Source organism: Microcaecilia unicolor, chromosome 4 (genome assembly GCF_901765095.1).
Source record: "Microcaecilia unicolor chromosome 4, aMicUni1.1, whole genome shotgun sequence".
NCBI lineage: Eukaryota > Metazoa > Chordata > Amphibia > Gymnophiona > Siphonopidae > Microcaecilia > Microcaecilia unicolor.
In genome coordinates this window covers 351,949,246-351,972,354 of record NC_044034.1, presented here as the reverse complement: position 1 = coordinate 351,972,354, position 23,109 = coordinate 351,949,246, and the positions used below count along the sequence as shown (strand labels likewise).

The window sequence follows — 23,109 nt, the reverse complement described above, 5'->3', positions numbered from 1 at the left end:
CCACTTTCCCCTTCCCCTTTACAGGTGTGGATGATGCAAGGGATTGGTAATGGGGGAGATGGAGACTTAGACAATATAACATAGTAACATAGTAGATGACGGCAGAAAAAGACCTGCACGATCCATCCAGTCTGCCCAACAAGATAAACTCATATGTGCTAGTTTTTTGTGTATACCTTACCTTGATTTGTACCTGTCTTTTTCAGGGCACAGACCGTATAAGTCCGCCCAGTACTATCCCCGCCTCCCAACCACCAGCCCCGCCTCCCACCACCGGCTCTGGCACAGACCGTATAAGTCTACCCAGCACTATCCCCGCCTCCCAACCACCAGCCCTGGCACAGACCATATAAGTCTGCCCAGCACTAGCCCCGCCTCCCAACCGTCTCTGCCACCCATTTAATTGTAAATTTCTATACCTGAGTTTGATTTGTCCGTGCCTTTCTCAGGGCACAGACCGTAAAAGTCTGCTCAGTACTGTTCCTGTACTAAAAGTTCTGAAGCTAATGTCGAAGCTCCTTAAAATCTACACTGAAGTGCAGTAAAACCACACTGCTTTACTTTGATCATGTGCAGTGAGAAGCAAGACTGAGTTGTCGAATTAACTTTGGCCCTGCCTAAAATATACGCTTACTGAATGCTTAGGATATACTATTGAGAAAGAGAATAGGAGAATGCAGTTAAAAGTAGGAGTTTTGGTTTAATTTAACATTATGTACATAAGCAATAAGAGGATCACAGCTCCGAGGCAATGGAAGCACAATCTCCGGCTGTGGAACAGTCACAGGTCCTAGTCGAAGGTTTGTGTATAGCAACAGGCTCAGCGTAACAAAACCTCAGTCGTTCAAGAAAGAAATCAGATCTACTGGGATAAAAGCATAGCTCCGTTCTCCAGGCTCTCTTTACACATCATCCATCTTCTAAAAGGTTCGTCTGCATCCAAAAGAAAACGGAGAATTTATTAATAGTGCAGCATGTTTCTAAGGAAAAAAGTCAAGGAATACAAGGTCTCCACCTGACATAATTCCCCTATTACATGCATTCCTTTGTTCTGAGCATCGTCCTGGGGGTGGGGGTGGGGATTTTCAAATAACTTTTTAAATGTCACCAAGAAGGCCTTTGTAAATTACAGCCTTCCCCATATCAGCCCATATTTGTGCTCATGGAAAAAAAAAAAGGGATATAGGAAAAAGGACACGCAGGGATGCTGTTCTCTTTTCAAAGTTCCCGCTTTTCCCTGTGAGGCAAAGTTTCAAAGGGAAACTCCATATGGAATTTCCCTTTGAAAATGATCTTGCAAGACTGAAAGTATTACATATGCACAGGAAGCTTCAAAATTGCCCAAAAACCAGAATGTAGCAAGACCAGATAGCTAGACAGGATTCCTGTCCTGAAATCAGTCTGCATTTTAGGCAATTGTTCTGAAAAAGAAAGGGAACTTTTACCCTATTCCAGATCTCAAGGTAGTGAATGAACCATGTGCTTCGACTGGTGTATTTCAGAATGGAAATGTTGAGTTCAGTGATCACATGGTATGCCAGGGAAAGTTCTCAACAGCCTTAGATCTCAAAGAAGCATGTCACATGAAATGAGATTGAAGGGGGGCAGACTCAAGAAAAATGTCAGGAAGTATTTTTTCAAGGAGAGAGTAGTGGATGCTTGGAATGCCCTCCCGCGGGAGGTGGTGGAAATAAAAACAGTAACGGAATTCAAACATGCGTGGGATAAGCATAAAGGAATCCTGTGCCGAAGGAATGGATCCTCAGGAGCTTAGTCAAGATCGGGAGGCAGGGCTGGTGGTTGGGAGGCGGGGATAGTGCTGGGCAGACTTATATGGTCTGTGCCAGAGCCGGTGGTGGTAAGCGAGACTGGTGGTTGGGAAGCGGGGATAGTGCTGGACAGACTTGTACGGTCTGTGCCAGAGCCGGTGGTTGGGAGGCGAGGATAGTGCTGGGCAGACTTATACGGTCTGTGCCAGAGCCGGTGGTTGGGAGGCGGGGCTGGTGGTTGGGAGGCGGGGATAGTGCTGGGCAGACTTATACGGTCTGTGCCAGAGCCGGTGGTGGGAAACGGGACTGGTGGTTGGGAGGCGGGGATAGTGCTGGGCAGACTTATACGGTCTGTGCCAGAGCCGGTGGTGGGAAGCGGGACTGGTGGTTGGGAGGCGGGGATAGTGCTGGACAGACTTATACGGTCTGTGCCAGAGCCGGTGGTTGGGAGGCAGGGCTGGTGGTTGGGAGGCGAGGATAGTGCTGGACAGACTTGTACGGTCTGTGCCAGAGCCGGTGGTTGGGAGGCAGGGCGGGTGGTTGGGAGGCGAGGATAGTGCTGGGCAGACTTATACGGTCTGTGCCAGAGCCGGTGGTTGGGAGGCGGGGCTGGTGGTTGGGAGGCGGGGATAGTGCTGGGCAGACTTATACAGTCTGTGCCCTGAAGAGCACAGGTACAAATCAAAGTAGGGTATACACAACAAGTAGCAAATATGAGTTATCTTGTTGGGCAGACTGGATGGACCGTGCAGGTTTTTTTCTGCCGTCATCTACTATGTAATGCTAGGGTGGGTAAAGACTCACATATGGCTGTTTATCATTACATCTGCACTGCTCTGGGACATGGTTAGAAACCTCTGCTGACCAGAGATCATGCATCTGAAAATTAGGGAAAGGGAAATGGGACTTGATATACTGCCTTTCTTAGATTTTTGCAACTACATTCAAAGTGGTTTACATATATTCAGGTACTTATTTTGTACCAGGGGCAATGGAGGGTTAAGTGACTTGCCCAGAGTCACAAAGAGCTGCAATGGGAATCGAACTCACAGGCAGATGATCAAAAGTCCCGCGCTGTTCCAAACAGCACTCTAAAATAGCGCTGGAACAACGCGGGGCTTTACCGCACCGATGATCAGAGATAATGCATGCAAATTTAAGCAGTGCAATTATCTCTGAGCATGGGGTAGAAGTGCGGATGAACTGTGCCGAGCATGCGCTCAGCACAATCCTCCCACACTTGTTTGACAGGTCTGGAGGTCCATGGGACCACCAGGCCCTTACTACCCCTGCCCCGAGCAACAGGGGCTGGATGTCCGGCGGACCTCCGGTCCCCCCAACGATTCCATCCCCCCAGGTTCAGGAAGGGCTGGAGATCCGGTGGGTCTCCAGCCGGGCCCCCCCCCAAACCCCCAGAAAAATGACTCCCTGGTGATCCAGTGGCCGCCGGTCAACCCCCACCCCCTCCCCTCAGCAAGTGACGGGGGGGGGGGGGGGAGTCTGCCCACCCCAACTCACCCCTTCCAGCGTTCTCTGAAGAAATCCCATGGTGGTCGAGCGAAAAAGAACCCCCTCCTGGCCCCCCCACCTTTTAGTTGGAGGAGGGAGGTAGCCTGCCTCCCTCCTCTTTCTTGTTTGATGATGCACAAAATGGCGGCGCCCAGCCCCGCCCAGTGCACCCTGAACCTGGGGGGAGGGATCGTCGGGGGGACCGGAGGTCCACCAGACCTCCGGCCCCCTGTTGGCAGGTTTGTTTTGGTGGGGAACAGGGGCCTGCCAGCATGCAACTGCATGCTGGACAGGGCTCAACATTTCTCCCCAATGATCTGCAAACCCTAACACCAGCTCGGAGCTGGCATAGGGTTTGCCGTGGCCAGCGACCCAAATTTTGGCACGCTGGCCACTGATCATTGGCGATGAATGCGCTGAGCCCTGTTTAGCATGCATTAGCATGCTACTTGCGCAAAGAGCCCTTGAGCGCGTTGTTTCATGTACAGTACATGTTGCTATAACATTTTGTGAGCCACATTGAGCCTGCAAATAGGTGGGAAAATGTGGGATACAAGTGCAGCAAATAAATAAATAAATAAATAAAATAAACAAACAAACAGAAAAGAAAAATTCAGAGCAAATGGACAGAGAATTTACAAGTCTGATTTATTCAGGGATTAATCTTGGCAGAACTGCTGAAAATATATTAAGTTAAGAGTCACAGTACCACAGGTTCATGCCTTTGATGTGTGTGCATAAAGCGAATGCTACATACCTGTAGAAGGTATTCTCCGAGGACAGCAGGCTGATTGTTCTCACTGATGGGTGACGTCCACGGCAGCCCCTCCAATCGGAATCTTCACTAGCAAAAGCCTTTGCTAGCCCTCGCGCGCCGATGCGCACCGCGCATGCGCGGCCGTCTTCCCGCCCGAAACCGGCTCGTACCGGCCAGTCTCATATGTAGCAAGACAAAGAGAAGGGAAGACACAACTCCAAAGGGGAGGCGGGCGGGTTTGTGAGAACAATCAGCCTGCTGTCCTCGGAGAATACCTTCTACAGGTATGTAGCATTCGCTTTCTCCGAGGACAAGCAGGCTGCTTGTTCTCACTGATGGGGTATCCCTAGCCCCCAGGCTCACTCAAAACAACAACCATGGTCAATTGGGCCTCGCAACGGCGAGGACATAACTGAGATTGACCTAAAAAATTTACCAACTAACTGAGAGTGCAGCCTGGAACAGAACAAACAGGGCCCTCGGGGGGTGGAGTTGGATCCTAAAGCCCAAACAGGTTCTGAAGAACTGACTGCCTGAACCGACTGTCGCGTCGGGTATCCTGCTGCAGGCAGTAATGAGATGTGAATGTGTGGACAGATGACCACGTCGCAGCTTTGCAAATCTCTTCAATGGTAGCTGACTTCAAGTGGGCTACCGACGCTGCCATGGCTCTAACATTATGAGCCGTGACATGACCCTCAAGAGCCAGCCCAGCCTGGGCGTAAGTGAAGGAAATGCAATCTGCTAGCCGATTGGATATGGTGCGTTTCCCTACAGCCACTCCCCTCCTATTGGGATCAAAAGAAACAAACAATTGGGCGGACTGTCTGTTGGGCTGTGTCCGCTCCAGGTAGAAGGCCAATGCTCTCTTGCAGTCCAATGTGTGCAGCTGACGTTCAGCAGGGCAGGAATGAGGACGGGGAAAGAATGTTGGCAAGACAATTGACTGGTTAAGATGGAACTCCGACACAACCTTTGGCAAGAACTTAGGGTGAGTGCGGAGGACTACTCTGTTATGATGAAATTTGGTGTAAGGGGCCTGGGCTACCAGGGCCTGAAGCTCACTGACTCTACGAGCTGAAGTAACTGCCACCAAGAAAATGACCTTCCAGGTCAAGTACTTCAGATGGCAGGAATTCAGTGGCTCAAAAGGAGGTTTCATCAGCTGGGTGAGAACGACATTGAGATCCCATGACACTGTAGGAGGCTTGACAGGGGGCTTTGACAAAAGCAAACCTCTCATAAAGCGAACAACTAAAGGCTGTCCCGAGATCGGCTTACCTTCCACACGGTAATGGTATGCACTGATTGCACTAAGGTGAACCCTTACAGAGTTAGTCTTGAGACCGGACTCAGACAAGTGCAGAAGGTACTCAAGCAGGGTCTGTGTAGGACAAGAGCGAGGATCTAGGGCCTTGCTGTCACACCAGACGGCAAACCTCCTCCACAGAAAGAAGTAACTCCTCTTAGTGGAATCTTTCCTGGAAGCAAGCAAGACGCGGGAGACACCCTCTGACAGACCCAAAGAGGCAAAGTCTACGCTCTCAACATCCAGGCCGTGAGAGCCAGGGACCGGAGGCTGGGATGCAGAAGCGCCCCTTCGTCCTGCGTGATGAGGGTCGGAAAACACTCCAATCTCCACGGTTCTTCTGAGGATAACTCCAGAAGAAGAGGGAACCAGATCTGACGCGGCCAAAAGGGAGCAATCAGAATCATGGTGCCTCGGTCTTGCTTGAGTTTCAACAAAGTCTTCCCCACCAGAGGTATGGGAGGATAAGCATACAGCAGGCCCTCCCCCCAATCTAGGAGGAAGGCATCCGATGCCAGTCTGCCGTGGGCCTGAAGCCTGGAACAGAACTGAGGGACTTTGTGGTTGGCTCGAGATGCGAAGAGGTCTACCAAGGGGGTGCCCCACACCTGGAAGATCTGTCGCACTACACGGGAATTGAGCGACCACTCGTGAGGTTGCATAATCCTGCTCAACCTGTCGGCCAGACTGTTGTTTACGCCTGCCAGATATGTGGCTTGGAGCACCATGCCGTGACGGCGAGCCCAGAGCCACATGCTGACGGCTTCCTGACACAGGGGGCGAGATCCGGTGCCCCCCTGCTTGTTGACGTAGTACATGGCAACCTGGTTGTCTGTCTGAATTTGAATAATTTGGTGGGACAGCCGATCTCTGAAAGTCTTCAGAGCGTTCCAGATCGCTCGTAACTCCAGAAGATTGATCTGCAGATCGCGTTCCTGGAGGGACCAGCTTCCTTGGGTGTGAAGCCCATCGACATGAACTCCCCATCCCAGGAGAGACGCATCCGTGGTCAGCACTTTTTGTGGCTGAGGAATTTGGAAAGGACGTCCCAGAGTCAAATTGGACCAAATTGTCCACCAATACAGGGATTTGAGAAAACTCGTGGACAGGTGGATCACGTCTTCTAGATCCCCAGCAGCCTGAAACCACTGGGAAGCTAGGGTCCATTGAGCAGATCTCATGTGAAGGCGGGCCATGGGAGTCACATGGACTGTGGAGGCCATGTGGCCCAGCAATCTCAACATCTGCCGAGCTGTGATCTGCTGTGACGCTCGCACCCGCGAGACGAGGGACAACAAGTTGTTGGCTCTCGCCTCTGGGAGATAGGCGCGAGTCGTCCGAGAATCCAGCAGAGCTCCTATGAATTCGAGTTTCTGCACTGGGAGAAGATGGGACTTTGGATAATTTATCACAAACCCCAGTAGCTCCAGGAGGCGAATAGTCATCTGCATGGACTGCAGGGCTCCTGCCTCGGATGTGTTCTTCACCAGCCAATCGTCGAGATATGGGAACACGTGCACCCCCAGCCTGCGAAGTGCCGCTGCTACTACAGCCAAGCACTTTGTGAACACCCTGGGCGCAGACGCCAGACCAAAGGGTAGCACACAGTACTGGAAGTGACGTGTGCCCAGCTGAAATCGCAGATACTGTCTGTGAGCTGGCAGTATCGGGATGTGTGTGTAGGCATCCTTTAAGTCCAGAGAGCATAGCCAATCGTTTTCCTGAATCATGGGAAGAAGGGTGCCCAGGGAAAGCATCCTGAACTTTTCTTTGACCAGATATTTGTTCAGGGCCCTTAGGTCTAGGATGGGACGCATCCCCCGTTTTCTTTTCCACAAGGAAGTACCTGGAATAGAATCCCAGCCCTTCTTGCCCGGATGGCACGGGCTCGACCGCATTGGCGCTGAGAAGGGCGGAGAGTTCCTCTGCAAGTACCTGCTTGTGCTGGAAGCTGTAAGACTGAGCTCCCGGTGGACAATTTGGAGGTTTTGAGGCCAAATTGAGGGTGTATCCTTGCCGGACTATTTGGAGAACCCACTGATCGGAGGTTATGAGAGGCCACCTTTGGTGAAAAGCTTTCAACCTCCCTCCGACTGGCAGGTCGCCCGGCACTGACACTTGGATGTCGGCTATGCTCTGCTGGAGCCAGTCAAAAGCTCGCCCCTTGCTTTTGCTGGGGAGCCGAGGGGCCTTGCTGAGGCGCACGCTGCTGACGAGAGCGAGCGCGCTGGGGCTTAGCCTGGGCCGCAGGCTGTCGAGAAGGAGGATTGTACCTACGCTTGCCAGAAGAGTAGGGAACAGTCTTCCTTCCCCCAAAAAATCTTCTACCTGTAGAGGTAGAGGCTGAAGGCTGCCGGCGGGAGAACTTGTCGAATGCGGTGTCCCGCTGGTGGAGCTGCTCTACCACCTGTTCGACTTTCTCTCCAAAAATATTATCCGCACGGCAAGGCGAGTCCGCAATCCGCTGCTGGATTCTATTCTCCAGGTCGGAGGCACGCAGCCATGAGAGCCTGCGCATCACCACACCTTGAGCAGCGGCCCTGGACGCAACATCAAAGGTGTCATACACCCCTCTGGCCAGGAATTTTCTGCACGCCTTCAGCTGCCTGACCACCTCCTGAAATGGCTTGGCTTGCTCAGGGGGGAGCGCATCCACCAAGCCCGCCAACTGCCGCACATTGTTCCGCATGTGTATGCTCGTGTAGAGCTGGTAAGACTGAATTTTGGCCAAGAGCATAGAAGAATGGTAGGCCTTCCTCCCAAAGGAGTCCAAGGTTCTAGAGTCCTTGCCCGGGGGCGCCGAAGCATGCTCCCTAGAACTCTTGGCCTTCTTTAGGGCCAAATCCACAACTCCAGAGTCGTGAGGCAACTGAGTGCGCATCAGCTCTGGGTCCCCATGGATCCGGTACTGGGACTCGATCTTCTTGGGAATGTGGGGGTTAGTTAAAGGCTTGGTCCAGTTCGCCAGCAATGTCTTTTTTAGGACATGGTGCATGGGTACAGTGGACGCTTCCTTAGGTGGAGAAGGATAGTCCAGGAGCTCAAACATTTCAGCCCTGGGCTCGTCCTCCACAACCACCGGGAAGGGGATGGCCGTAGACATCTCCCGGACAAAGGAAGCAAAAGACAGACTCGCGGGAGGAGAAAGCTGTCTCTCAGGAGAGGGAGTGGGATCGGAAGGAAGACCTTCAGACTCCTCGTCAGAGAAATATCTGGGGTCTTCTTCCTCTTCCCACGAGGCCTCACCCTCGGTGTCAGACACAAGTTCACGGACCTGTGTCTGCAACCTCGCCCAACTCGACTCTGTGGAGCCACGTCCACGATGGGGGCGTCGAGAGGTAGACTCCCTTGCCCGCATCGGCGAAGCTCCCTCCGCCGACGTAGTCGGGGAGCCTTCCTGGGAGGCGGCGGCAGCCGGTACCGCATGCGGCACCGACGCCGGAGACCTCACCTCGGGCGATGGGCCAGCCGGCGCCACGCTCGACGGTACCGGTGGCGCAAGCACCGCCGGTACCGGAGGGTTAGGGCGCAACAGCTCTCCCAGAATCTCTGGGAGAACGGCCCGGAGGCTCTCGTTCAGAGCGGCTGCAGAGAAAGGCATGGAGGTCGATGCAGGCGTCGACATCAGAACCTGTTCCGGGCGTGGAGGCTGTTCCGGGCTGTCCAGAGTGGAGCGCATCGACACCTCCTGGTGAGCGGTCCTCTCGGTGCCGATGCCTGCTGGGTGCCGACTCCCTCGGCGACCCAGAGCTCTCGGTGCCGACACGGGAAGGGGACCGATGACGATGCTTCTTCGACTTCTTGGAACGAAGCATGTCACCGGAGCTTCCCGGCACCGACGAGGAGGATGTAGAATCCAGCCGTTGCTTCCTCGGGGCTGAGACTGAAGAAGGTCGGTCTCGGGGGGGCTGTATCGCAGGAGCCCTCAGGGTAGGGGGAGACCCACCCGAAGGCTCACCGCCACCAGCAGGGGAATGGACAGCCCTCACCTGCACTCCAGACGAAGCACCACCGTCCTACGACATCAGCAGACGAGGTCCCGGTACCACCGACGTCGATACAGTCGTCCGATGTCTCAGCGCCGATGCAGAGGGCCGATGCCTCGATGCACTCGATGCACTGGCAGCTGAGGATGAAGGTCTGGACGCTGAAGACGTCGATGCACTCGATACCCCCGGTGCCGATGCCGACGAAGAGCCCGAGAACAAAATGTTCCACTGGGCTAACCTCGCTACCTGAGTCCGCTTTTGTAAAAGGGAACACAGACTACAGGCCTGAGGGCAGTGCCCAGCCCCCAGACACTGAAGACACGACGCGTGCCTGTCAGTGAGCGAGATTACCCGGCGCACTGGGTGCACTTCTTGAAGCCGCTGGAAGGCTTCGATGTCATGGGCGGAAAAATCACGCCGGCGAGATCAAAAGTCGAAATGGCGAAATTTGGCACCAGAAAAATAGCGAGAAGGAAATTTCGACCGGGGCCTAATTAAGGCCTACCCCGACGACGAAAGAAAACTTACCGGGGCGAAAAAAACTCGAAGTACAGGAAGGGAAAAACCAAAAGAGGTCTTTCCGAAACAATTTTCAAAGTTTCTCACGGAAACGAGTCGAAAACGATGCGCGAGGTCGACTTTTCGGGGCACGAACGGCAAAACACAACCGTACCGAGCGCGGAGAAAAGAAGACTGGCCGGCACGAGCCGGTTTCGGGCGGGAAGACGGCCGCGCATGCGCGGTGCGCATCGGCGCGCGAGGGCTAGCAAAGGCTTTTGCTAGTGAAGATTCCGATTGGAGGGGCTGCCGTGGACGTCACCCATCAGTGAGAACAAGCAGCCTGCTTGTCCTCGGAGAAGCTGAAGTAAACGAGAGTGGAAAAATACAGGCTGATCACTGGCTCTACCTGGTTACTGAGCCTTGCTGCTGGGAGGTTTCTCTTCTTGAGGCAGTCCTTCCCCTGGAGTTACTTCAGGCTTAAAAAGAAACAATAGTATGTTTAAACAGACAGGTATTGGAAGAAGTATTGTTTGCAGATCTGGTGGTGGTGGTGGTGGTGGTGGTGGTGGTAGAGAAGGTGGGACACAGAAGGAGCTATGAAGCACACCTGAGAACACCATGTTCAATTAAACACCCCCCCCTCCCTCCCGCCCAAAACATAGCAGCCAGACTGATATATGGTAAAACACGATTTGAAAGCACTAAACCCCTTCGAGAAAAACTACACTGGCTCCCAATCAAAGAACAGATCATCTTCAAAATCTGCACACTGGTCCACAAAATCATCTACGGTGTAGTCCCAGGATACATGACAGACCTCATAGATCTACCAACTAGAAACAAATGCAGATCAACCCGATCATACAAAAGGCTAAAATACAAAACAACTTATGCATCTAGTTTCTCCTACATAAGCGCACAATTATGGAATGAACTCCCATATGCAGTGAAAACAATATACCACCACCTAAACTTCAGGAAATCATTAAAAACCCACCTCTTCAAAAAAGCCTACCCCACCGATCCAACATAAATCCCCACACCCAGCAATCAAACATATATACGGCGAGTGACCGTACTCACTCGCAAATGCGCAGTAGAGACCTTCTCTGCCCCGCCCCCACGTCAATAGGTGATGACGGGGGGGGGCAGAACACAGAGGGTCTGTACTGCGCATTGCTGAGGGAGGGACACCGCCGTCTAACGCTCCCCCTACCCACCTTCTACCCGGTCGGGCCCTCGCTCCACTATTGAAACAGCGAGGGTCCGGGAACGCAGCACTGAGCTCTGCTGAGCTGCCGACATCGCCCTTCCTTCTTCTTCTCTGCCTCTGTCCCGCCCTCGACGACGTTACGTCACACGAGGGCGGGACAGGCAGAGAAGAAGAACTAAGGCCGACGTCGGCAGCTCAGCAGAGCTCAGTGCTGCGTTCCCGGACCCTCGCTGTTTCAATAGCGGAGCGAGGGCCCGGCCGGGTGGAAGGTGGGTGGTGACGGCTCGGTGGGGGGGCGCAAACTCGGAGGGGGGGGCAGCGGCAAACTCGGCGGTGGGGGCGGGCCTTTCAACCCCCCTTCCTATAATAGCCCGTTTTTACGGGCTCAAAGTCTAGTATAACATAATCAAAGATCATACTGGACAACATACTATCCTCTCCCGTTGACCCCTAACGTCTGACTCACTTCTACCTCATCTGACCACAACACAATCTTGTATTTGTTACCAACCGAAATGGCAGACGCCTTTACGGTACTTTGTAAGCCACTTTGAGCCTGCAAATAGGTGGGAAAATGTGGGATATAAATATAACAAATAAATAAATTTAAAACCATTTAACCAGACAGGAACAGCACCTAGCCAGGTAAATGCCCTGCTGAATACTCCCGGTTAGTGCCTAGGCCAGTGGTTCCCAAACCTGGTCCTGGAGACCCCCCAGCCAGTCAGGTTTTCAGAATACCCACGATGAATATTCACGAGATAGATTTGAATGCAGTGGAGGTAATGCATGCAAATGTCTCTCATGAATATTCATTGTGGGTACCCTGAAAGCCTGACTGGATGGGGTGCCTCCAGGACCAGATTTGGGAACCACTGGCCCAGGAGATAACCAGCTATATCGCACGATATAACCAGCTATCCCCAAATATTCAATTGATATCTGGCTATTGTAAGCAGCCATATTGGGCAGCTTAAATAGCTGGTACATCTTTAGCCAGTTTAAAGATAACCAGCTATCTTCGAATATCGACTTAAGTCAGTTAACTTTAAACCAGCTGAAAAGAAACCAGATATTCAATGCCAGTCACCAGAAACGGCCCACCGACCGCAGGAGTTATCGGCCCCAACATGCTCTTTTGTCGAACAAAGAGATCATGTATCAGAAATATAACCCTACTGCCATATTCCTGTTTTAATAAACTGTTTCAGAAGAGAGAGAGAGAAAGAGGGAGGGAGGGAGGGAGGGAAGGAATGGCAAGTTGGTGCTGATTCACTATCTGCCAGAGTGTTGGGGGGGGGGGGGGGGCTGAAGAAACCACAGTGTTCTGGTTGTTATAGAGGGAATATTTCTATTAAGCAGGGGAGGGTACTGTTAACATGACAGTTTTCTCTAATAGGTGGTATATCATATAAACTTGGAACTTGAACTGATGAACCGAAATAAAAGACAACGGAAGTTGTCTAAGTTTTATATTGTGGATGGTTTTGTATTATAAGTGGTTTGACGAATGTTACATTTATAACGTTTAAGAACATTTATTTATTTATTTACCACCTTTTTGAAGGAATCCACTCGAGGCGGTATACAGTAAGAATAAGTCAAACATAAGCAATAGACAATGACTGCAGTAAAAGTATTCAAGTTAAGAATACAAAGTACGGCATAATGAAATAACAATACAAAGTGTGGCACAGTACACTGCTTACAATGATGACACAATACGTAATAAAACATTTTAATAGACAGCAAAGGGCATAAGCAAAGATGGAACATACAGATAGGTAAGAGGAGTTAGAAAATAAGGGGACTAATTTAAAGAAAGTTGCAAATGAGGTCAGAAAGGAGCTTAAACATGATCTTAGTTAGGGTACAAATGGATAAACGTGTCCTGCTATTGTATGGTGTGTGTGCGTCTGTCCTGCTTGAAGAGCCAAGCTTTCACCTGCTTCCTGAACTACAGACAGTCTTAAGTGAAGCCTTTCAGGCAAAACGTTCCAGAATGTGGGGGCTACTCTGGAGAAGGCTCGCTTGTGGATATCACATCATGTGATGTCCTTTGGAGAGGGTGTACTTAAGTATACTCCCTTGGGAGGACCTTAGTGACCTTGGAGGTGTGTAGAGGGAGATCCTGTTCTTCAAGTACTCTGGGCCATTTCCTTTAAGGGCCTTGAAGATGAAACAGAGGTGTACGTTTGACCTTGTATTGTACTGGTAGCCAGTGAAGTTTCTGCAAAAATGGTGTGATATGGTCACGTCATTTACAACCGTCTATTAGTCTTGCTGCGGCATTTTGAATCAATTGGAGCTGGTGCAGACCCTTTGTAAGACCAGTGTAGAGTGGATTAGAGTAATCCAGTCTTGATGTTATCATGGCATGCACAACTGAGACAAGATTTGCCTTCTCAGTGCACGGAGAGAGGCAGCGTAGTTGTCACAAATGATAGAAGCTGCTCTTGAAGGTTGCTTGGATTTGGAGGATCAGAGTAATTGTTGAATCGAGCTGTATTCCAAGGTTCCTGACTTGTGATTTGAGGGGGCGTTTGTATTTCCCTAAAGAGATTTTGGTGTCAGGTATATATGTATACTTAAAATGTATATATTAAAAAAAGCAGCACTACCACAATGTGGCATGAAGGTTAGTTGTGTGTCTCTTGACTTGATGCCTCTCAGGCTCGATCTGGAGTGGTGCAGTCCAAATGTAAGCAAATCTCTGCTGATCCTTTCAGGGGCAAAGGTGGAAGGAAAGAGGCTGACTTAAAGGGCTTAATAGCTGCTCCAGTTTTTTCTTGCTGAATTTGATCTCCCTGCACTAACCATTAGGCTACTCCTGGAATCAAATGAGGTAATAGAAAGCTAAATTTTCTTATCCTATTCTGGCTCTTAAATCCCATAACTACCTTGAACAGGTTCAATGCGGGTAGCGACCAAAAAGCAGCTTGGACATTACCAAGAAAATATACAGGCTGGGACTGGTAGCATGAAATGTTGCCACTAAATGGGTTTCTGCCAGGTACTTGTGACCTGGATTGGCCACTGTTGGAAGTAGGATACTGGGCTAGATGGACCATTGGTCTGACCCAGTATGGCTATTCTTATGTTCTTAAGGTTTGCTCCATTACTTTGGATGATTTTTCTACTGTTGACTTAGGGGAAAGTACACTACATTTTTTTTGTCTAAAGATTTTTATTCATTAAAAAGACACATCATGATTAAATGATTGGAGGATCCTCTCCCTACCCCCCCCCCCCAAGCTGTGACTGTATGGAAAGTCCAGACTTTGATGAGCACAGTGCAACTTCTGCCCAGGTTGAATACTGAAAGGGCCACAGAGGTTTGTCTATTTATTTATTTGGATTTTGCTCACATCTTTTTCAGCAGTAGCTCAAAGTGAGTTACATTACTACTACTACTACTTAGCATTTCTATAACGCTGCTAGGGTTACGCAGCGCTGTACAAGTTTAACATGGGGAAGGACAGTCCCTGCTCAGGAGAGCTTACAATCTAAAGGTAACAAACTATGTAGTCAGTGTAGTCAGTGTATCATGAATGGGGAAGGTGGTTAGGCGCCAAAAGCAAGGGAGAAGAGATGGGCTTTGAGTAAGGACTTGAAAATGGTCAGGGAGGGCGCATGGCGTATGGGCTCTGGAAGTCTGTTCCAGGCATAAGGTGATGCGAGGCAGAAGGGGCGGAGTCTGGAGTTAGCAGTGGTAGAGAAGGGTACAGATAGGAGTGATTTGTCCTGAGAGCGGAGGTTACGGGTGGGAACATACGGGGAGAGGAGGGTAGAGAGGTAATGGGGGGCTGCAGATTGAGTGCACTTGAAGGTCAATAGGAGAAGCTTGAACTGTATACGGTAGCGGATCGGGAGCCAGTGAAGCGACTTCAGGTAAAGACAGTATTCTTACCCTGCTAATCAGCAAATGTGTCATAGTAACATAGTAAATGGCAAGAAAAATCATCCATACTCTGGTCACACTGTTAAGAATACATCCCAGCTGCAAGATTTTTCCCTATTCAACACAAGCTTTTGGGGTTTTTTTTTTTGTGTGTCTTCCCCTTTTGAACGCCAGTATCCTGGGAAGTAGAACACACAAGATCTCCATTTGGTTCCCTCTTCCTGCATCCCCCGCATCTCTGTCTAAGCATATTGCTCCAGTACATTAGAAATAGCTAGCTCGGCCAGCTCAAGGGATTGTGACACCCTGAGCCAACTTGCTTTGGCAACCCCTCCCTCCAATTGGAGTGCCCCCTTTCTCCATCACTGGCTTTTCATGGTTCGGTATCTCTTTCTCTCCCTTCCCCCATGGGTCTGGCATCTATCCCCCTCTCTCCCTAAGACTTGTCTGTCTCCCTTCCACACACCCCCTCCCTGCAATCCTGTAAACTTTAGGTGGGTTGACAGCAGGAGCAAAATGAAAACAGGCTGCCTTCGACCAGCCCCCTGGATCTTTCCTCTGCTACCTCCTCCTGCCTACAGGAAATTGCATCAGAGGAGGCAAGAAGCAGCAGAGAGAAGGGGAGGGGGGGGGGGGGGGCTGGCTGAAAGTAGCCTGTTTTCATGCTGCTGCTTTCAACCCACATAAAGTTCACTGAACTGGGGAAAAAGGAGAAATGCTGGATCAGGGGAGGGATAGATGGGGTGGGGGGAAGACAGGAGAGGGAGTGATGCTAGACACATGGGGGGGAGGGCAGCAGGGGGGGGGAATGAGACTAATCAGACCATGGGGGTGGGAAGAGAAGGCTTAACCACTGGACCAGGGAAGGTATTAGCGGTGACATCAAAAGCTGGGGAATTTGATGCCCTGAGGCAGTTCTTATCTGGTCCAATGGTCAAGCCAGCCCTGATAGCCAGCAACAGCACTGCAGTCGCTGCCTGAACATCAAGCCTTCCAGGCCACCTGTACAGTCTGCCAGACACACCCGGCTATGCGAGCACAAAGACCTCTCATTACTACCGAATTTGCAGCCAGTTACATATAACCCAGTTGCGAGTTTATTCTACCACTGATAGAATGACACAGGGCCAAAGTTTGTCTCCGTCCCCGTGGGTTCTGTCTCCGTCCCTACCCCGTCCCCATAGGTTCTGTCTCCGTCCCCGCAGGCCCTGTCTCCATCCCCGCAGGTTCTGTCCCCATCCCCTTGGGCTCTGTCCTCATCTGCAGAAGCCTCGAACACTTATGATTTTATATTTAAATCTTTTTATTAAAATATAAAAAGAAACAATATGCTGTGCAACTGTTGTGTATAAATTACAAACAGAGAACAATAATAACAATGAGCAGCTATAATAACCCTCCTTCCCACCACCATCCTCTCTACCCTTCCAACCCCAACAATAGGTGATTTCTACTACACCAAGGAATCCTAATTCACACTGTTAAAATGTCCAGGGGTATAAAATACAACCTATTCTATATGCCCTAGAGGGGAAAAATATGCCCTATAAAGCACTGTTATGTTTTTTAAATCTGTGGATAAATAAGAAATCAACAATCTCAGGATTCAATCTAGCTCTCCTGTCTTCCACAGTCCTTCCTGCAATAGAAGATGTCTTTTCAGAAGAGGTGCTGGTAGCAGGATGTACAGGATCCCCCATGCAAATTTTGCTAGTTGTGGCCAGTATGTTTGCTTGTTTTTCCCCAAAAAAAAAATCAAAATATCTTTGTAGGCGTCACTTAAACATAAATAACAGTCCAGTTCATTAACAGGCTTCAAAGTAGAAAATGTCCCCGTGGGCTCTGTCCCCCTCCCTGCCTCATCCCCGTGAGATCTGTCCCTGTCCCCACCCCGTCCCCGCGGTTATTGTGGTTCCCCGTCCTCATGTCATTCTCTAACCACTGCAGCCTTTCAGGCCAACCTGGCTGTATGTATAACTGTTACCACTAGGACTAACATTTCATAAGTACTGGCTTTTTCTACAGTTTTTGCAACCACATCCAAAGCGACCTATCTGGGGCAACGGAGGGTTAAGTGACTTTACCCAGAGTCACAAGGAGCTGCGGCAGGAATCGATCTCAGTTCCCCATGATCGAAGTCCGCTGCACTAACCGCTAGGCTACTCCTCCACTCCGATCCAACATCCATTTTTAGCAAATGAGGATCCTGTTTTAACAGCCTTCACTCACTTGGAGAAGCCGCTCCATGCGTTTATCACCCTTCTCTGTGAAAAGATTTCCTGAGCCAGAATGTTTAAGAGAAAGGGGGCTGTTTTGTAATATCCATGTTCTCTAGCTGCATCCACTCTCTAGGTTTCCACCATATGCCAAGATCCATAGGTGACATCCACACCACATGTCGGATTAACTGCATGCCTCTGCTAAAGAGCTAAGATCAGTGGTTGGGGTGAGGCATAAGGAGCTGGGGTTTGAGGGCTTAGATGATATGTGATGCTGTTTACACTCCTGTGTGTTAGTACCTGAGGTTTTGATTAAAAAAAAAAAAAAAAGCTAAAACGCCGAGTACTGGGAATTTTGTTGGCTTCTGACTGGGGGCCCAGGGAGGATCGAGCACAGGTGGCGAATACTGCATTAAGGACTAATTCTCAGGAGTCTGATATTGTTTTGAATATGTGTTTAGCTAGATTCTGACAGCAGTTAGTGGAAGCTTAGATTCAAACAAGGGATCGCAAAACATATGTAGTAATAATAATAATAAAAACGACTTCACACAGTCTGGCTATTTTTAAAATGTTTAGTTAATCTTTACAGTTCAACATTATTTCTGCAACATGATGGCAGAAACAACAAAAACATGTAAATAAAAGACAAACCCACTTCGTGGAAGACAGGTGAAAAACCAGAGACTCAAGCCAGGGAATGTAACTAAAGACTGGTCAACTACTTGGCAGTTAACTTTGAATGCAAAGAGGTGCAGAGTGATGCATTTGGGGTGCAACACCGCAAGGAAGCTATATACCATAGGACAGGAGAAGCTACAACTATGTTTAACCAGATCATTCTTTGACCACAAAGCCTATGTGCTACTAATCCAAATAATAATCCTACCACATCTGGATTACTGTAATGTCCTATTTCTTGGAATTAAGATACAATACCAGAAAAAACTGCAGATCATACAAAACACAGCGGCAAGACTAATCTTCAGAATGAACAGATACACAAGCGCTTCACCATCCTATATAATAAAAAGCACCTCCAACATTCTGAAGCTGACTCTGTGTCAGGTTCTCAGGTTCAGAGCCCGCGGGGCTGGGCTCTGGAGCAAACGTGAGCCCTTGGGCTGCTGACGAGGAGCGACAGCAGCAGGCAAAACCCACCAACCAACACTGGGTAAGCACTCCGGCAGGGACTGCAGGCACTGCCCAGCGAACCAGAACACATGGACTGGAATCCCCCGGACTGGAACACACACCGGACCGGAACACACTGGACTGGAGCACACCAGACTGGAACACCCACAGGATCGGAACACACTGGACTGGAGCACACTGGACTGGTTCCCCGGACTGGAGGACACAGGACTGGAACACGGGACTGGAGCACACTGGACTGGTCCCCCGGACTGGAGGACACAGGACTGGAACACGGGACTGGAGCACACTGGACTGGTCCACACAGCTTCACCTGCACTTAGCTACTAAGCCCCCCAGAAGTTGAGCTCCTGGGTTCGAGTAGCCGACAGGACTTACTGGATACCGGATGACATAGGGACCAGGACTGGAAACAGAAGTGCTCCTAAACCTAAACTGATCTACTTGCTCCCAAGCCCTAAACCAGCAGGAGTGTTCCTAACAGTAAACTGACAAAAGGACTTCCTAAGCCCTATACTAACCAGGAGCTCCTAATCCCTGCTCAAGAAAGGGACTTCCTAAGCCCTAAACTAACAGAGCAGGGAACTAAACACAAAGCTAACACAGGTGCTACTAAGCACCAAGCTACAAGCAGAGCTTTACACTAATAAGCTAAACACAGAACTAACCAGCTACCTAAGCACTGCTCTAGCAAGCTAGATACAACTAACAAGGTGCTTCCAAAGCACTACTCTGGCAAGCAACCAGAAGAGCTCCTAGCACTAAAAGGGAAGACAGGGGAGCCACAAGGAAAAAACAGGGAAGCTAACACATAAGCCAAAAGTGCTTCTAAATCACCAAACACCAACAGCAAAGACTGCAATGCTCCCAATAGCACAAACACCAGAAGTACTTCTAACAGCAAACTCTGCAGTGTTCCTAACAACACCAAACCCTGAAGTACTTCTATCAGCAACAGAGCTTCCAAAGCCCTACACACAGCAATGCTTCCAAAACCAAGAGGGAAAAGCAGGGGAACCATAAGGGAAAAGCAGGAAAGCTAAACACACAGTCACCAGTGCACACTGCACTAACACTAACCTGGACCTTAGCAAAAGCAAGCAGGGAAACTAGACACAAGGTCAGAAGTGCACACTGCACCACCCTACCTAAAGCAAACACCACTGTTGCAAAGGCTCTGAAGGAAACAACACCACTTCCTTATCAAGGCCCTCCCTGATGATGTCACACTCCCTAGACCTAGGCAAAAGCACACTGACCCAGAGAGGCCCAACCCACACCAATGCAAAACCGTGAAACACTTGAAGCCAGTACACCCAAAGAGAGTTAGAGCAACTCAGACTACCCACACAGGTGCAGTATAATGAAACAATTAGAGCCATGCTGCTGGAAGCTGCCAGCACAGAGAGACAGAGCCAGCTCAGAAAGGACAGACAAAAGAAACAGAAGCCAGCTAAGAAGCTGACCCCCAGGAAAGAGGTAAGTTTGAGAGGGGTTCAGACCCCAATCATAACACTCTGTGACACTGTGGCAGTGTAGGGTTCGTAAGTCTGTAGTTCAGCGTTTCATTGGCTCTCACTGTCAACGAAGAACCAATCAGACAGAACGGAACTTGGAGGAGGGAAGTGGAGTGGATTGAATCTCTAACAAACAATCATATACAGGGAGGTACGAACATCAGTGGAGGCAAGTGCACAGAACGGAAGGGAAGACAAACATTTAATCACTTTGTCACTCACACACACACAGAGACATCACACACACACACACACACACACACACACACACACACACTCAATCACTCTGTGTATCTCTCTCTTACACTGTCTGTAAAACACACTGTCACTCTCAGTCTCTCACATGGGCAACTGTATGTTGCATTCTCATGAGTAAGGAGCTCTTCTGATGTGATTGTTAAACTGATTGAAGGGCCTGAACAAGGAAAACTTTTACCACATTGTAACACAGTTTACACAAAAAATATTGTATATAAAGAAATCTTACACATGTAAACAACAATTCTATTCAGAATACAACCGTGGAAACATTAATGGCAGGAACTCATTACATTGCTAGCGCCCGTTTCATTACGTTAAGAAACGGGCCTTTTTTACTAGTATCTCACTAAACTACATTGGTTACCCATAGCTGAAAGAATTAGGTTCAAAGCCGCCTGTCTAATTTTTCAAATGCTACAAGGTGCCACCTCCAAACTGATGATTCACATCTCATCTGTCGGCATTGTTCACTCCAACAGACTGAACTACTATTAGCTCCACTGTTCTACAAGGGAATCCGATTTTGAAAGATCTTCAACTCACTCTTCCCAGTATTATGAATCTCTCTGTGGAACTCACTTCCCCTGGAGACAAGAACAGAGACCAACTACCTTAGTTTCCGGAAGAGGTTAAACACCTACCTCTTTCCAAAAACCATCGTACCATGTCCCAGAAAGACTACAACAAATACCAAACTTCTACCACGTCTTCTAAACATCACTTAACATGAAATTCAACCAGCAAGATTGTAAACAACCAATGTCCTACCTATAACATTATACCCAACCTAGACCCAACTATAATGTAAACCCCACTGAACCCTGAATAAGGGACATTAGCGGTATACAAGATCCAAATTGAATTGAGAGGCCTTGGGGTGCTGGTGTCTGAGGATCTCAAAGTGGCAAACCAATGAGACAAGGTGGTAGCCAAAGCCAGAAGGAATTCTTGGCTGTATAGAGAGGACCATAACCCACAGGAAGGAGGAGGTGGTGGTGATAATGTTCCTGTACAGGACACTGGGAGGCCCTCACTTGGAGTACTGTGTTCAGTTTTGGAAGCAGCTGGTACAGAGGAAAAAGTGCTTAAAATGGTAAGAGGCTTCAGAAGACGTACAAGTCTGGAGATCCCAAATATGCATTCTCTAGTGGAGAGGAGAGACATAGGGGATATAACACAGAATTTTAAATGCTTGAAAGGAATTACAGAACAAGCAAGCTTTTTCAAATGAGTGGACATTCTAGAACTAGAGGCCACAAGGAGGTACAATCAAAAGCACCAGTCTCAATTCCAGAACAAACATTAAAATTCCTGACAGGGAATCCTGACAGCTGCATCAGGGGATTTTAAGCTGGACATGAAAATACAATTTTGAACAAAGTCATCATTCTTGGAACACTATTGAGTTTTTTTCCCAACTTAGGGTTGGAGTTTTATGACCTATGATTAAAAGAACTCCGACTACTGAGCAGTGAGGTCTTTTTTTCTCCACCTCTTTTTTGAGTTTTTAAGCATTATCTTTGACAATTTTTTTAAAACTGTGTGCATATTTGTTAAGATTTGAGTTGGAGAAGCTAAAGTGTCAGTCAGTGTTCACCCAGCGGCCACTTTTGAACATGTTTACATTTCTGGCTTCAAGGAACAGAAGAATGGCAAGTAAATCAGGGTAGGGCACAAGGCTGATTTGCTTGGGGTGACTGGTACTCTTGTGCTGGCCCTGATAATATTCCCTTAAAACTATACCACACAAGGCTACCCTCAAGGTTCAGGCTACAGTCCTGTGTGCCGTGCTGCAAGGGATCAGGGTTCATATGCCCCAATCTCTGGGGATGCTGGTTCTTGGCATAACCCAGGGAAGTCATAGGGTTGTCAACTGGCCAGCCTCTAGCTGACCTGGCTGGTTTTCACTAAGACTGAAAGAACCTAAAAATGGCTGATATAAATGTTGATTCTCTGCTAACGATCCATCTCTAGACCAGCAGATTCATCTCTCCCTCCCCGTGAACTTTTCCTCATTGAGACACTGGCTAGTTCCCAAACTGTGAGTCGCGACCCCAAATGGGGTCATAAAACCCATGTTTGGGGATGTGACCTTGGTAGGCGCCCCATAGATGTCATTGTCCTGTACTACACTGGGGCCTTGCGCTTCCTGTGGCCACATGCATTGGGGTCATAACCATAGAAAAATTGGTGAGCGCTGGGCTAACTGGAAGCTTGATCAGACTAGTGGTGGCAGAGATGCACTGAAAAGAGATGGAGCAAATCAGGGCATGAACTGCTCCCAGGGTCCATCTACCATTTGGAAGCCAAGCAATATGGTCAGGAAACAGCCAGCAAGCTGATTCACTCCTTGACCGGTGTGCTTTTACAAGGCACTGCTAACACTGAAATCAGGCCTTGGATCAGGCTCATGCTATGTTGAGAAAAAGGCCTTCAAGGATTAGAAGAGCAGCTGTAGAGTAGAGGAGAGGTGTGTGTGTGTGTGTGTGTTGGGGGGGGGGGGGTTAATGTGGTCTTTTCTCTCCTTCTCCCTTCAAAAACTGGAAACCTTGAAGACAGCTGCTGCGGGTATGGTAATTTCTTTATTTGGGTTTGGCTCGCACTTCAGCTCAAGTCAAGTTAAATTCAGGCCCATTTCCCTATTGGCAACAGTGAAATGACTTGCCTAAAGTCACAAGGAGCACCAGCAGGATTTGAACCTTGGCTTTGCACATCCAGAGCTTTCCTGGTATACCCATCTGAAGTTGGCTGTCTTCATTAAACCAGACCTCATGAAAGATTTTCAGGATCAGAAGTTTTCCTTTGAAAAACAATGGAAAAAGGAAGATACATTTGCAGGATACGAGGCCTGCTCCCTTTGATCTCATCAATCAAAATCACTTCTTCCCAAGCCAAAATGGGAAGTAGGGGAGGGAAGAAAGGTACAGAGAAAATTAAAAAGAACATGAGCAATTCTCCTTTTTTGTATGCCATGTGCAGGTCTCCAAAACTTGCAAAACAGTTACTAGT

The 23,109-nt window shown here is 49.2% G+C and overlaps 1 protein-coding gene across 1 annotated transcript in view; it reads right to left on the bottom strand.

Annotated features, from left to right (window-relative positions):
• Positions 1 to 680: 680 nt before the first annotated feature.
• The window catches only part of APOO (apolipoprotein O), a 160,393-nt gene continuing 137,964 nt past the window's right edge, over positions 681 to 23,109 (bottom strand). Inside the window, exons 8-9 of the mRNA XM_030202247.1 lie at positions 10,241 to 10,310; positions 681 to 933 (exon numbers count right to left, since the gene is read on the bottom strand). Coding sequence (XP_030058107.1) covers positions 10,245 to 10,310 — 66 coding nt within the window. The 3' untranslated portion in view covers positions 681 to 933; positions 10,241 to 10,244. The remainder of the gene's footprint in view (positions 934 to 10,240; positions 10,311 to 23,109) is intronic.